The sequence below is a fragment of the Bombina bombina genome, chromosome 11 (genome assembly GCF_027579735.1).
Source record: "Bombina bombina isolate aBomBom1 chromosome 11, aBomBom1.pri, whole genome shotgun sequence".
NCBI classification, from domain to species: domain Eukaryota; kingdom Metazoa; phylum Chordata; class Amphibia; order Anura; family Bombinatoridae; genus Bombina; species Bombina bombina.
This window is the reverse complement of record NC_069509.1, coordinates 124115484-124132462: the sequence shown is the minus strand read 5'-3', so window position 1 is coordinate 124132462 and position 16979 is coordinate 124115484. Positions and strand designations below refer to the sequence as shown.

The 16979-nt window shown below is 38.7% G+C and overlaps 1 protein-coding gene across 6 annotated transcripts in view; it reads left to right on the top strand.

The window, feature by feature from the left end:
• The window catches only part of UNKL (unk like zinc finger), a 574440-nt gene that overhangs the window by 450125 nt on the left and 107336 nt on the right, over nucleotides 1-16979 (top strand). For all 6 annotated transcript variants that reach the window (XM_053694592.1, XM_053694591.1, XM_053694590.1 and 3 more), the window contains one exon: nucleotides 11394-11627. In XM_053694592.1, the coding sequence (XP_053550567.1) occupies nucleotides 11394-11627 (234 nt within the window). The remainder of the gene's footprint in view (nucleotides 1-11393; nucleotides 11628-16979) is intronic.

Genomic DNA, 16979 nt, shown 5'->3' with positions numbered 1-16979 from the left:
GAGCACCACAGCAGAGCTGCTATATATAGCTCCTCCCTTCCCTCCCACTCCAGTCTTTCTCTTTGCCTACGTTAGTGATGAGAGATGGCAAAGTGAGGTGTTAGAAAAGATTCTTCAATCAAGAGTTTATTATTTTTAAAGTAGTGCCAGAGTGTGCTGCTTTGTTCTAGGGTGTAGCCGTAGTCCATATCAGTCTCTTCAGTAGAGCCTTTGGTGGCTTTAAAGCAATGGGAACTTGTGGGACATAATTCTCACTGCGCCTCCCACACATGGTTTGCTGCCCTTTCTGCAAAAGTCTGAGGGAAGAGATAGACTCAGTACTTTTTTTATTTCCACAGGCCAGTGTGAGGAGAAATTGAGGACCTCGCAAGCCAGGTGGGCTGCCTTACTGCCGGGCAGCAATTTAAGGTAAGTGCCAATTGTTTTTTCTGGGGACACGCTCACAGAAAGATTGGCACTTTTTCTCTTTTAGGGGACACTAGATAACATTATCCCTAGGTGGGAGGTCATGTTATTGGGCAGTGATTGCGGGCACTGTAGGGCAAGGACAAGTGGCTCTAACTTAATACTAGCATCTGTCAACGGCTTTGTTTTACTCTAACAAGCCGTCTGGAGGGTTAGTTTTTTAATTCTCTTGATCGACCGCATGTAAGGTGTGTCGCTGAAGGAGGATGATATGATAGATGTTATTTTTCCCCTGGACGTTTTATTACTGTATAACTGAAGGGAGGCTTATTTATCCCTTGTTGGGTTGGGCACTAGTTCTCTCGGCGGCTCCACTTGTTATAATTTGACCGCCCGGGAGGTTTAGCTTCTTACGCCCACGATGGGCGGAGCTATGTTGCGTGGCATGTTTGCGAGTTAATTTCTGAAGGGTAAATACGTTATGCAAATATTTGAAGGCGGATATAAGTTACTTCTGCACAGAGAAGTAAACATTCTCAGTTTAACAGTTAAAGAGACAGTAAAAGTTTGTATGTGTTAATTTTTATTAAGAAATGACAGCTGTTTATTTGTGTAAATTCATCCTTTGTGACTTAGGATGGAACTAAAGCACACAACAATAGAGTTTCCTTTAAGATTAAAGAGACAGTAACTTTTTTATGTGTAAATTTAATTTTAAAAAAAATTAAAAAAAATTCTGAACCTACTCCCTCTAGCGATTGCTGTTTAGCAGTCTGTTGACAAAGTTATGCCACAAATTTCTCCTATAGTGTCCCACAAAATTTTATGGTCCACATGCAGTGCCCTGCTCTTTCTTTTTCACTCCACTGTTAGTTATGATGCATTATATGTTTTTCCCATGAGGTAGAAAACATTACTAGAGGAATTATTTCAGTAGTTGCTATTCCTAAGGGTTCCTCCATGTTACTGAAGGAGGAAGATACTTTGGGATTATCTGAGAGAGAATTGTTACATTAGGAGTTTTTTTTAATCTATCCTGGGCGATTCCAACATAGTACGTCCAGTAAAGAAATTTCCGGTGTAATCTATACTAGTGCGTCCAGTGAATTTTAAGAATGGACACATTTCCTTTATTTACAAAACTGTTTCCCATAGCCGACTCAGCTAAGGAGGCTGGACAAAAATTCCCTAGTGTGGGACGGAGTAGTTTCAGCTTAGCTAAGTGAACTACTATACCCTTAGAGGATAGTATTAGAGTATAGTTGGATGTACACCAGGGCTTATAATGGCAACCAGGTGTGTACTTGACTACCGTCACTAGTGCAACGGCAGATTGGTTTGATGCGTTGTCTGATGCTACCAAGTCAGAAAATTCCCTGGATAAACTCCAGGACAGGATAAAAGCTTTCAAATTGGCTAATTCCTTTATTTTAAATTCTTCCCTTCAACTTCTTAAAATAGGTTGCTCTGTTCCAGCTCACAGAGCTTTATGGTTAGAGCCTTGTTCTACGGATATATGCTCTAAGTCTAAGCTTTTAGTGATTCCTTACAAGGAGAGGACCCTGTTGGGACCTGGCTTGATGGAAATAATCTCTTTTGAAAATTTAAAGATTTAAAAAAAAATTAAAAAAAATAATCATAGCCTGCTGTGAAATCAAAGACAGCATTAAGGACATGCCCCCGATCCGGGATCGGATCTTGTAAGGGGCAGATTTTCCGTCTTCGCTCAGGCTTGGGTTCGAGATCAAAAGCTTTCCTCCCACTGTGTAGGAGACCTCTCAGACCTGGGAGTGCTTGTTCCAGTTCCAATACAGGTACAGGTTCTGGGTTTTTTATCCCAATCGGGTTGAGGTTCCCAAAAAAGGGAGGGAACCTTCAGGCCACTTTTTAGATCTCATGAGTCTACACAAATTTCTTAGTGGACCGTTCTTCAAGATGGAAACTATTTGTTTCATTCTTCCTTGGTTCCAAGAGGGTCAATTAATGAAAACAGTGGATTAAAGGGCACGTACCTCCATGTGCCATTCACGAGAATCGTCTCAAGTTCTAGGTTTGCCTTTCTAGACAAACACTTCCAGTTCGTGGTTCTTCCTTTTGGTCTTGCCACAGCTCTCAGAGTTTTCACAAAGGCTCCGGGATCGATGTTGGCGGTGCTTCGGTTATGGGGCATTGCAGTGGCGTCCTATCTGGATGACATCCTAGTCCAGGCGCCATCTTTATAGCAAGCAAGATTTCACACGGACATGGTGTTATCCTTCCTGTGATCTCATGGGTGGAAGGTAAATTTGGAAATGTGTCCCTTAGTCCCAAGCACAAGGGTAACTTTCTTGGGAACCATAATAGTTTCCATATCAATGAAGATTTTTCTGACAGAAGTAAGGGAATCAAAGATTATCGATACTTGGATAGTCCTTCAGTCCATTCCTCGGCCTTCAGTGGTTCAGTGCATGGAGGTAATCGGGCTGATGGTGGCGGCATTGGACATCATTCCGTTTGTTCGGTTCCATCTCAGACCTCTGCAGCTAAACATGCTCAGGCAATGGAACGGGGAGTATGCAGACTTTTCTCCTCGAATAATTCTGGAACAGGATACAAGGAACTCTCTTCAATAGTGGTTGTCTCTGGATCATCTCTCCCAGGGGACCTGCTTTCGCAGACTCTCTTGGGTGATTGTGACAACAGACACCAGCCTTCTGGGGTGGGGAGCAGTCTGGGGCTCCCTGAAGGCTCAGGGAGTTTGAACTCAGTCAGAGTCTGTTCTTTCTATAAACATTCTGGAGCTGAGAGAGATCTACAATGCTCTTCTGTCCTGGACTCAGTTGGTCACGGTCCAGTTTATCAGGTTCCAGTCGGACAACTTAACTTCAGGCTTACATCAATCATTAGGGAGGAACGGGGAGTTCCTTAGCGATGACAGAGGTAGCCAAAATAATCTAGTGGACAGAAGTCCACTCTTGTTACCTATCGGCAATCCACATCCCAGGGGGGGACAATTGGGAAGCGGATTTCCTAAGCAGGCAGACTTTTTATCCAGGGGAGTGGGAACTCCATCTGGAAGTGTTCTCAAACATAGTTCTCCAGTGGGGTTAACCAGAATGGGATCTCATGGCATCTTGACAGAATGCCAAGCTCCCAAGATACGGGTCAAGGTCCAGGGACCCCCAGGCTGAACTGATAGATGCTCTGGCAGTCCCTTGTTTTTTCAGTCTAGCATACCTACTTCCTTCATTTCCTCTTCTTCCTCGGGTAATTGCCCGAATCAAACAGTAGAGGACTTCGGTGGTTTTCATAGCTCCGGCTTGGCCTCGCAGGATTTGGTATGCGGATCTGGTGGAGTTAGTATCTCTACCGCCTTTGAGACTTCCGTTGAGGAAGGACCTTTTGATTCACGGACTTTTCCTTCATCCAAATCTAGTTTCTCTGGAGCTGACTGCTTGTAGTTTGAACGCTTAAGTTTATCCAAGCGAGGGTTTTTTTCTGATTCGGTCATAGAAACCATGATTCAGTCTTGTAAGCCATAAAGTTTGGCGTAAATACCTTTATTGGTGTGAATCCAAGGGCTACTCATGGAGTAGGGTTAGGATTCATAGAATTTTGTATTTTCTCCAAGAGGGTTTGGAGAAGGGCTTCTCGACGAGTTCCCTGAAGGATCAGGTCTCGGCCTTATCTATTTTGTTACGCGAACGTCTGGTTCAAGATGTTCAATCTTTTTGTCAGGCCTTGGTTAGTATCAGGCCTGTGTTCAAACCAGTTACTCCTCCATGGAGTCTTAATTTAGTTCTCAAAGTTCTTCAGGTTCTGTTTGAGCCTATGCATTCCTTAGATATTAAGTTACTATCTTGGAAAGTTTTGTTTCTTGCAGCTATTTCTTCTGCTTGAAGAGTGTCAGAACTCTCAGTATTACAGTATGTGTCACCATACCTTATTTTCCATTCAGATAAGGTAGTTTTACGTACTAAATTAGGATTTTTTCCTGAAATTGTTTCTGATCGGAACATTAATCAGGTGATTGTTGTTCCTTCCTGGTGTCTTAATCCTTTTTCTCAAAAGGAATGGCTTCTGCACAATTTGGACATGGTCAGTGCTTTAAAGTTTTATTTACAGACGTCTAAGGACTTTCGCCAGTCTTCTTCTTTGTTTGTGGGTTTTCTCAGGAAAACGTAAGGATCTGAACGTTACAGATACTTCTCTTTCTTTTTGACTGAAGAGCATATTGCGTTTTGCTTATGAGTCTGCTGGACAGCAGCCTCTCGAGAGAGTTACGGCTTATTCCACTAGGGCTGTTGCTTCCTCATGGGCATTCAAAAATGAAGCTTCTCTAGGACAGATTTGCAAGGCTGCAACTTGGTCCTCTCTTCACACTTTTTTAAAATTTTACAAATTTGATACTTTTACCTCAGCTGAGGCTGTTTTTGGGAGAAAGGTTCTTCAAGCAGTGGTGCCTTCCATTTAGGTTCCCTGTCTTGTACCTCCCTTATCATCCGTGTTCTCTAGCTTTGGTATTGTATCCCACAAGTAAGGATAAAACCTGTGGACTCATCGTGTCTTTAAAAAGAAAAGAAAATTTATGCTTACCTGATAAATGTATTTCTTTTTAGACACGATGAGTCCACGGCCCGCTCTGTTTCTCTGAGACAGGTTATTCATTTTTGTAAACTTCAGACACCTCTGCACCTTGGCTTTTCCTTTCTTTTCCTAACTTCGGTCGAATGACTGGTGTGGGAGGGAAGGGAGGAGCTATATATAGCAGCTCTGCTGTGGTGCTCTTTGCTGCCTCCTGCTGACCAGGAGGAGAATATCCCACAAGTAAGGATGAAATCTGTGGACTCATCGTGTCTAAAAATAAATACATTTATCAGGTAAGCATAAAGTTTCTTTTCTATGGAAATTGGTACTTGTTTTCAGAATTCTTTAGAATTTTAATATAACCTTAGTAGAGCATATACATGTACTCTTTTTATGTTTAACTCGGCTTTATCTGTGGCTGACATTACTGTTCTCTTAACCTTTGTTTAACAGTTAGCATAAGCAGTTTCAAATTCTTAAGTATTTAACTTTGTTTATTTACTTTAGGTGTATTTATTTAATTATGTTTACTATATTTGTTATTATGATTTCAAATATGTTTTATTATCTCTATCTTGTTAGGATAATAATTTGTTTGATTTCTATAATCTCCACTATTTCTGGAGGTTTAGAGTTTTTTCTGTCCTACTTTTAGTCCGATGATGTAGATCAGTTGGAGAATGTCCTGTCTACAAATGCTTGTTCTAGATCTGAGGGTCATAGATTAATTTCCCGGCAGGGTTAATACAGCCCTTTGGCCTTAGAGGTCAATTTATTATGTACCATTTATTTGGGTAATAATAACTACTATTTTTATCAGATGCTAATTTGGTTAACTCCAAGTGTAAGCACTGAAAAAACGTTGTTTTTTTTTTGTATCCTGGGAGAAAAACGCTATTTAATTACTAGTTATTAGTCTGCATGAAGGCGCAGTTCTCTAACCAGTCTGTCTGATGGGGGGCAGATTAAATTGTTTTTGGTTGAACTCAGTCCAAATTCTATATTATTCTTAGGGTTTAAATAGATTTTTAGAATGAGACCTTCTATGGGAAGAATCTTTCTTTCTTAGTACACTCTCTGTAAAAAAAATTCAGGAGTGATTATGCCAGTTCTTTTTGCAGGAACAGGTTTTGGGTTTCTATTCAATTCTATTCTTTGTCCCTAAGAAGAAAGGTTTATTCAGTCCATTCTTGGATCTGAAGACTTTATTGTTTTGTTAGTCTCAACTTTTAAGTTGACGATTATAAGGACTTTTATGCCTTTTTGTTAAGGTCATTTCATGTCCACTCCATTTTTCAGGATGTTTATCCTCATATTTTATTTCATTCAGACCACTTGTGGTTTCTGAAATGTTCTTTTTAAGCTTTACCATTTTGTCACTTTTCCAGTTGGTTCAGTGACAGCTTTATGAATCTTTTCTAAGATTCTTGGTGCCCTGTCTTCTGTCCATTCAGCCTTTCATCCTTCCGAGGTTGATTATATGAGCAGCATCTTCAGTCCCTTACGGGTGATTAGACACGCTTTACAAGTACCCAATAAATACATATGAAAGAAAAGTATTCAAATATATGCACTTTTCTTTTTGTGGTATACCTCATAAATCAACTAAGTTTTGTTTCTTCAAGACATGGTTAGAGGATTTAATTTACCTAAGAGTTTTGTGATTCCTCAGGCAAGGGTCACTTCATTTTTGGTTTCTAGATGGATTCTGTGTTCAGGTCTTTGTCTTTCTCGGACAAAAGTCAATTGTAAGTGGCGTTAGCCTGTCTAACTTACAGTCTAGAACATTTCTTTCAATTGCTATGTGCATGGAAGTTTTAGGTCTCATAACTGCAACATCGGGCGTGGTTCCCTTTGCTTGTTTTTCATCTGATATCTCTTTTTGCTTTGCATACTTAATCAATGATACAGGTATTGTTTTTAGATATCACAGTTGATATTTTTAAAATCCTAACACTCTTATCTCTCTGTTTTGGTGATTAGTCTATCATAATTTTATTCAGAGGGCCTCCTTTTGTTCATTCTTCCTGGGCTGTATTCTTAATGGATGCAAGTCTTACAGGTTGGGGAGCTGTCTGCGGGTCTTTTGAGAGCACAAGGGGTTTGGAAACTTGAAGAGGCGAGGTTTCCAATCGATATTTTAGAACTCTGTGCTATTTTTTTCAGAGCTCTTTCAGGTTTGACCTCTTTTAGGAGAGATCTTTTTCATTTTTTTCTGACAGACAATATCACAACTGTGGCATATGTCAATCAACAATAGGGACTCGTAGTTCCTTAGTAATTAAGACGTATCTTGAATACGTTCTTAGATGGAATTCATCTCCTGTCTATTTTCTACAATTTAAGACATTTGGGAGGTGGATTATCTCAGCCGTCAGTCTTTACATCCGGGATAGTGGTGTCTCTATACAGATGTGTTTTCTCAATTTCCCAGGTTCCTTTTCAGGGCCAGGGATCCTCAGGTGGAGATGGTGGATGCATTAGCAGTGTCTTGGTTTTGCATCCTGACTACATCCTTCCACCTGTTTTTTTCTTCCAAATGTGATTTCCAAGATCATTTTGGAACAGTGTCATGTGTTTCTTATAGCATCAGCATGGCCTCACAGGTTTGGTATGTGGATCTTGTTCAGATGTCCAAGTTGCCATCCTTGGCCGCTTTCTGTTCGGTCAGCACTCTTGTTCTAGTTGCTATTTTTCCATCAGGATCTCAAATTACTAATTTGAGGGTATTGAAATTGATTAGTGTTTAGTCATAGAGGTTTCTCTAACTTAGTTTTTGTTGCTATGTTGCAGGCTTATAAGTCTGTTTCAAGGAACATGTATTATCAGGTTTGGAAAACCTATATTTTATAGTGTTCTCATAAATTCTCTTGGCATTCTTTTAGAATTCCTAGGATTTTACAGTTCTTCAGGATGGTTTGGATAAGTTTGTCTGCAAATTTTTTGAAGGGACAAGTCTGTTCTTTCTGTTTTATTTTCTAGAAAGCCTGTTCATTTATTAATTTCTCTTTTTTGGAGTCTTATTTGGTTTGAAGATTATCTACTTTCTTGCAAAGTGTTATTTCTTTTGACTATCTCTTCTGCTACAAGAGTTTCTGATTTATCAGCTCTCTTGTGTGTCTCCTTATCTGTTTTTTTTAATCTAGATAAGTTGTTTTGTGGACTTCTTTTTTTCCTAAGGTTGTGAGTTTGAACATTAGTAGAGAAATTGTTGTTCCTTCTTTGTGTCCTAATCCTAAAGAATTATTTGAGAGTTCTTTACATCCTTTGGATGTGGTAAGAGCTTTATAATTCTATATCGAGGTTACTACGATTTCAGAAGTGTATCTGCTGTTTTTTTTGGTTCCAGAAAAGGTTAGGAAGCCCTCTGCCATTTCTTTGGCATCCTGATTAAAGCATCCTGATTTTGTTTTTCAAGGCTTATTTCGAGGCAGGGCAGGCTCTGCCTCAGAGTTTTACAACTCATTCTACTAAGTTCAGTCGTCATTTCTTGGGCTTTTTCAGAATGAAGCTTAGGTTGATCAAATTTGCAAATCAGTATTTCGGTCTTTGCATACTTTTATTGTTTTTACCATTTTGATGTATTTTCTTCTTTTGAAGCAGTCTTTGGTAGAAAAAGTTTTTCAGGCAGCTGTTTCAGTTTGATTCTACTACTTTTGATTTAAGTGTTTTCAAGGAAAACTTATTTATTGTGTGGATTTAATTTCTCAGTGGTAATAGCTGTTATTTTATCCCTCCCTCTCTAGTGACTCTTCTGTGGACTTCCAAATCTTGGGTATTTCTATCCCATACATCACTAGCTCATGGACTCTTGCCAATTACATGAAAGAAAACATCATTTATGTAAGAACTTACCTGATAAATTAATTTCTTTCATATTGGCAAGAGTCCATGAGGCCCACCCTTTTTATGGTGGTTATGATTTTTGTATAAAAGCACAATTATTTTTCCAGTTCCTCTTTTTGTATGCTTTTCTACTCCTTATTTTATCACCCCACTACTTGGCTATTCGTTAAACTGAATGGGTGTGGTGAGGGGTATATTTATAAGCATTTTGAGGTTTGGGAAACTTTGCCCTTCCTGGTAGGATTCTATATCCCATACGTCACTAGTTTATGGACTCTTGCCAATATGAAAGAAATGAATTTATCAGGTAAGTTCTTACATAAATGATGTTTGTTTTGTTATGTGGGAAGTTGTACTTGTTAAGTACCCATGCCTTTTTAACTGGTCACAGTGGGTCCCTTGAGGTTAATTGGGGACTCAGTGTGTATTTCCCATATCCCAAATATGGAGGGGCATCACTCAGATCGGGTTGCATCTGTGTATGCTTGGGCTTTATGGAGCTCTCTTTTTATGGAGCCGAGCCTTTAATTGCTCCGGATCGGGTCTCCCAGTGCTTCGGTCATACAGATCTTCCATTCTGTTGCGCTGAGGGAGCAGTGCCGTTAGCATTTTAGTGGGTTTTTTTGCAGCTTGGCTACATTGCAACTGGGAGTGAGTTTATCTTTTTTGCCACTGCTGTTTTGAGCCGGGAGCTTGCCCTGTCCCTTCCTGACTCTTCTTACTTCCCATAGGTAATAAATTAATTTGTGGACTCTTACTGCTAATAAAGAAAATACTTTTTCTGGTTAGTGTAAATTGTTTTTTTATCTAGCTGTGTCTCACCCTCATATGGTATTTCAGCTTAAGAGTCATGGTTGGAAAAAAAATCTTCCAAAGAACTCATTAACTCCTCAGACCCCTGTGTCTTTTATAGGGTTCTTAATAGATTGTGACTATGCATTTGTCTCTGATAAACCAGTGCAGACTAAAGCTTCAACAGGCCGGGCCGTTCAGCTGAATCCTTTTCCTTCCTTCCATTGTCCAGTGCATGGAAGTTGTGTGTCTCATGGTGGCTGCTTCAGATGCAGTTCCATTTGCCATAATTAACTATTGTTACTCCAGTTGCAGATGCTGCATAAATGGAATGGGCCCCTCTAGAGGCTAGCTCTAAGATGGTTCTTTCTTTTTTCAAGATCTCAAAACTCTGAATTTAATGGCATGGCAAAGAGGTTTTTTTTAAAGGGTATCAACACCTTGATTCAGGCTAGAAAAACAGTTACCAGTTGGGTTTTCCAGACCTTATGATAAAACTTTTTAGCTTGGGGTGCTTGCAAAGGTTATCGCTGGAATTTTCTTAAAATTCCACTTTTTCAGACCTTTGTTCAGGCTTGATTAGAATCAAACCAGTTATTCGATCATTTTCTCCTCCTTTGAATCTTAATCTGGTTTTGAGGGCTCTTCAAGCTCCATCGCTTTGAGCCTATGCATGGTTTAGACCAGCGGTTCTCAACCTTTCTGGTGCCGCGACTCTTTGATAAAATTTCCAAAGTTGTGGCGACCCCTAACAATATCGAATCAATATCGAATCAAATACAATACACTTCCATTTATAAACTTTATTTATTTTTTATTCATTGTGTATTGAACTCTGTTCACATTGTATAATCATGTCAAAATATTAAAACGAAGCATAACAATGGTAACATAAGTTTTAATTAGGCACCACAAATCAAAAAACATACTTAAGCGTCAGTGCGAAGGCTGGGGTTGCTTCTTTCTCACTAGATCAGAAATTCTCGGGGCAGTCTTTGCAAGAGCTCAACGAAGATAAACTATTTTTTCTTTTCTTAACGGTCTTCTCTCCATGATCCATTATCATTGGCTCACTAATATAAAATGTTTCTTTATGGCAGCCAAAAAGCATAAAGTTTATGCTTTAATAATTAGGATCGTAATCTTTATGCTTTAAAAATGTACTTCTTAAGTCCCTGCGATGGCGTATGTTGCGTAAGGCGTGCGGTTCGATATACGTAATCATCAAACGGCGCTGTAATCATAACTTTAATTGTTTACAATACATTACATTATTACAGCGTAATGTATTGTAAATGTAAACAGTTAAAAATAGGAAAGTTACGAGAATTGAGTCCATGCGTCTTGCCCAAATTACTTGGTTTGCACTTCTTTGCCCCGCTTTATCTTTCCTGCGTTACTGTTACCTCTGTATGACTAAGGATCTTGGGAAGTGGGATGGATTTGAATAGCTTTTGTGTTAAAGTATTTTTTGCCTCTTCCTAGTTGCCAGGAGGGGAATTATGACTTGTGGACTCTCACCATCATGAAATAATTTATCAGGTAAGCATAGATTTAGTTTTTTTTTATGCACTTGTTGATTATGCCATTCTATTGTATTTATTGGTCCTTTAAGGATCACTAATGTTGGTAAATTGGTTAGATATATTGTTTAAGTTCTACAGAGCAACAGCACTGTTAAGTCAGAATCTCTGTTTATAAATTAAACAAATAGTATTGATTTATTGAAACTAGGCACTGTTCCTTTTTTATATATATATTTGTTTCATTGTTTGTACCCCCAGGCCAAAGGTTATTGGGAAGTTCTGCACCCGTCAATATTCCAGGTTCACTTGCACGTTCTTCTTCTCTGCATTCTTCATCTTCCCTCTCAACCTCTCCTCTCAGCTCTTTATCTCAATCACTGTCTCAGTCTTACCTTGCATCCAGTATGGTGCCACGACAGCAGCATCAAGCTCAGTCTCTGAAATCCGAGCAGAGTATCCAAGGCACTTCAACATCTTCTCACAACTCATTAGGTACAGTAATTTTTAAGTTTGTCCTGACTGAGCCTTATTGGAGTCAGAAGAGCTTAAAGGGACACTGAACACAATTTTTTTCTTTTGTGATTCAGGTAGAGATTTCAGTTTAAAGCAACTTTCTAATTTACTCCTATTATCAAATTTTCTTAATTCTCCTAGTATCTTTATTTAAAAAGCAAGGGGTTGTTCTTGCTGATTGGTGGATAATTCATCCACCAATAAAAAAGTGCTGTCCAAAAATTGGCTGGCTCCTTAGCTTAGATACCTTCTTTTTCAAATAAAGATAGCAAGAGAACAAAGAAAATTGATAATAGGAGTAAATTAGAAAGTTGCTTAAAATTGCATGCTCTATCTGAATCACAAAAGAAAAAAATTGGGTTCAGTGTCCCTTTAAGAAATCAATTGGAGATCTCACAACTGCATTACAATGGAATTCTTAGATTGATTCTTCTGCTAAGTCATTTTGATATTAACTCTGTACTGTGGTATCTAGATTAAGAACATAGACCACAATCTCACACTCTTATTTGGGATGGGTCTGTAGTGTTAGCAACTTAGTTGACTTTTTAATTTGCAGCAAGGGACGCTAAAGTCAAAATTTAAATTTAAAAAATCAGGTAGATCACACAATTTTAATAAATTTTTTAATTCACTTCCATTATCTTTTTTTTTTTTTTTTAAGAAAAGTTTTTTTATTGAGGTTTTGTACATTGACCAATTATACCAGGTACTACAAAATGATGACATAACAGAAATAATATAATGAAACATTGTCTTACTTTGTAAACAAGTTTAGATGAATAGTAACTGTAAGTAGAGTATGTGAATTGGGACATAGAATAACAAACAGTCAAATGTTACGAGATAGGATAACACAAATATAAGTGGAACCTCATTTTTCTGATAAGGTATAGTATTGATGTAACCAATATAATGGCCTCTCATGGACCAAATAGGTAAGTAATGTTATGTCTATTGGTGACTACGTGATGGCCACTCATGGGCTTTGTAAAAATCAGGGATTCCGGCAGACAAGAGCTGCCTTAAGTTGGGTGAGAGGGGGGCGGGCATTATAGTTATGGGTATAATTGAAAGGGAGGTCAGTGGTCAGCACAGGGTTCAAGTTAGGATTCTCTATCCTGGAGACGAAACTGTCTGGTTTACTGGGTAGCAAATGGCGGGTAATAGTTCTCCTCTAAAAGACTAAGAGGTAGAATTATCAGGGTCTATATTGGTTATATCAGCTATACTCATACAATTATAAAAGGGCCATTAATGAAGAAAAAAGTGATACATCCTATGTAAAAGAAGATAAGCCAACAAATATCAATAACCTTTTGTGTATGAGGTAATGAGTGAGCCTAATATCTAAACTGTCCATTTTTATATGTGCATGTTAGATGGGAAACTGAATGGGTATGCCAAGCTGAGAGGCAAATAAGCTCTTCTATACCTCGCAGTAAATAATGTATAACATCAATCCTAAGCAGAATAAAATGTATCCAGCAAGTGGAGCTAATCTCATATTGAAACTAATACATATTGCCGGAATGTAACTGTAGTTTCATATACATCAAACATAATGATTATATAATGTACTGGAGAACAGAGTTTACATACAGGAGAAACATTTATGTAGAATTTAAAAATAAATAAGCAATTCAACACTGTGTACTCATGTTATGCAATAAAAAATGTATGTAGCACCACTAGTATTGCTCAGTAATTATGTGTAATATAAAACTGGGGTTTTATATAGGGTAATAATTAATATTAACTTATGTAATATACACCATCTATAACCATAGTATCAAAATAATTGAAGGGTTGATATGTTATGAATAGTACAGTGCTTGGGCCTTGTCATAATGTAGTATTGAATAGCTAAAGATATAGCCCCCCCCCCCCCCTATAAGGTATTAATGTACTCATAATATAATATGGCATGCTGGGAATAGTATAATTTAGCCCTCTGATGGCAAATATGTATATGATATTATGATAGTTAAAAAACATAGTAACCTGTGGAATATTTACAACAATAGCGAATAGCAATAGTATCATATGTAACATAAATGTATATGAACCCTAACGTATGGAGACTCAAACTATGTGATAGAGCATTCCGTCTCCAGACATAGTGGAGTATCTAAAGTAGATTTATTTTTGATAAGGAGACGCCAAATGCAGTGAGCCTATGGGGTCAAATTATTGAATAGACTCAATGCTCATCATAAAAGTACAACACTGGGCACAGCTAAGAGAGTGTAGACTAAAAGTTTCTGTTATCTTAAATGCCAACCAACCACGGTTGCTGTGGCTAAAGTGTGAGGGAGTAAGGATTAATCTCATGTGAAGCCCGATAATAAGATAAACATGTTTAAATTGGCCTAAACAAATAACCTGAAAGCTATAGTAGAGAAAGTTAGGGCCGCTGTAGGTCGTGCTCCTCCAAAGTAACATCATAAACCTAAAGTATTAAAACATATGTGACTGCCCTAGTAGTTTCTTTATATGTAGAGCTACTATTAAAAAACATTGCACAGCCAATATTATCTATAAAGAACATTAAGCAAAGCACTAGGTATGGTTGCAAAAGACTGTTAGCTAATATAACATAGATAAGTAAACATATTTTAACAGAGCTACATTTCAGTTATCTAGGAATGTGTGTGTATATTCCTGCATCAGATTTAGAAGTCATCATTGATGTAAGCTTGCCAGAGGAAACGTGTATTTGCAGTCCTTAGATATAGGATACATTCCCAATTTTACAAATAAGGCAACAAAACAATCATAACAGTAGTATGCTAATATGGGAGATTGGAGACTAACCTCTCAACAATATTACAGCACCTGGTGGACAACAAAACTCAAATATCCTCTATGTCAATGAAGAGAGCATGACCATTACGTTAGCCTATGCCAGCCTTCTGGAATTGAGACATGGAGGAAGCAAGGATCTTGATGTGGATAGTAATGTTTTTCAGGCGGTCTGTGTGGGTAGCGGCTCTTCATTCTACAAAGTATGGAGCTAGACTCTCAGAAATGTTCTTTGATGTGATTGTCACTTGCGATCGTGTGCATAGGTAGTAAAACGCCAGCAGCATCACAACATAGAGAAATTAATAGCAAGGTATGTGGTCAGGTTATTGTGAACGAGTTTAAAGAGTGTAGTATATGGCAAGTGGCTTAACACCTGTCATATAAGTCCACTAAATATGGGTTACAAGTTAGGTGAATTTACCAGCAGTGATAGAATTAAGTAAAGCCTTAGAGGAATATTGGTCAGGTTCGTAATGAGTGAGGGCTATTAGGAATAATTACTGTAGGTATGTGGAGCAATCTGGCAGGTAAAAAGGGTAAAACAAAGAGATAAAGGGAGACCAAGTTGAACGTACAAGCTAACAATGTCAACTGCATCTGAGTTACCACAGCGAATAACCTCATAACATCAACCTACACATCTTTTTAGACCCCTACTGCCGATGAACCCCTGTACAGATTGTGATCTTAGCTCCTGATTTTCCGGAGGGAGCGAGAGTGCATTTTAGAGGTCTTGCTCGTTCCGATGCGAGTATGTGTGTGCAAGTGAAAACTGGGGACTGTTAATAAGGCAGACAATAATAAAGCTCCGATCAGTCTGGAAACTAGTCAGGGAGACGGTTATGTATTGAAAATCTCCAGTTAGTTGTCCTGGGCTGGTTGGATGAGTGTTTGGGGTCATAGAACTTGGACCCAAAAGTGACTGCAGGTCTGTATGACAGAGACCCTGTGTGGACTTGGCTGAGGTAAGCGGTGTCTGCGTATCGTTATCTGTCCCCTTCAGATCTGTAGTGTTAGCGACAGTAACAGATTCGGTGACAGTCAAGGCCATTTCAGAGTTAGTGGTCCCATTCACGGTGTGAGGATGCAAACCACTTGCGAGTGGTAAGATGTCTTCTGTTATACAAGCCTCTTTTCCAAATGAAGCCGGGATGATGGGGCACTTCTCCTCTGCAAAAGCTACTACCGTGCTCAGCAAGGTAACATGTGGAGAAGACTCGGTGGAAGCCCGTGGCGTCTCCAGGAGTGAGATTGATGCTCTTGTGGTAAGCTGGGAGGTCTCTCCATTCTTAGCAAGAGCCAGAGAAGTTGCCATCTAGGGTATTGGGTTCATTTCTTCCTCCCTCTGATCTCTAACCATAGATAGCAGGTCACAAAAGCAGAAATCCATCTTCTCCTCAAATCTGTCAAGCAATGCTTGCAGCAGTTCACAAAAGTCTGCCATATCTAGTCATCTAGCAATCAGTTCTACCTCGTGGCTATACCAAGCAGTGTGCTTCAAAACCATTGACGTAATAGAAATTTTAGGCTTCGTGAAATAAAGCTGTTAAAGAGTTAAGTTCCCCCTCATATAAATGTATAACCAGAACTGGGTTAAAAATTATAAGATATACACTCTATTAGGCTTAGTGAATATTGATTTTACAGGAGCCCCTGGATAGTATGTCTTGTCTCTTCTGATGTTAGCTCCTCCCCCTGTGCACTGTCTTTTTATTTGCACACTTTTAGCTCCTAAATACTATACATATATGCATTTTGTGATTGGCTGATGGCTGTCACATGATGCAGTGAAATGGAGAAAAGAGCTAACTTAAATGTGTAAGAAATTCAAACTAAGTGCTTTTGCATTTTTTTTTTTAATGTGCATTTACTGATTATGCTGTTCTACTGTCTTTAGTGATCACTTAATTGAATCCCTTGATTGCTTGGAAACCCACATAGCTATAATTTAAACCTTAGTTCCCTAGAACACATATGGGAAGTCAGGAGTTACACTCAATTGCTTCAACTGAAACAGATTTAAAGGATAGTGTAGTGTGATTTTCTTTTCTTTAAAAGACCACTAAAGTCAAAGTTAAACTTCAATGATTCAGATAGATCACACAATTTTAAACAAATTTCAAATTTACTGCCATTATCAGATTGTGCACAGTCTTTTTATATTTACACGTTCTGAGGCATCAGTGCATTTGTAGATTGGCCAATTCTACTGTATTTAATGGTACTTTCCTTCCTATGATAGGGAGAGTGCATGGCTTCATTCCTTGCTGTTGGGAAATACAACACCTGGCCACCAGGAGGAGGCAAAGACGCTCCAGCCAAAGGCTTAAATATCCCTTCCACTTCCTCATTACCTTAGGCATTCTTTGCCTTTCGTCACATTAGGAGGTGGTAGAGAAGTGTCAGAAGATTCGGAGAGTCCTGAAAAAGGGTATCTGCTCTTTGAAATAGGACTGGAGTTTTAAGTAGTCATGTCAACTTCTCAGTGAGAGTACTGATGAAAGCTAAAGTCTGGAGATGCAG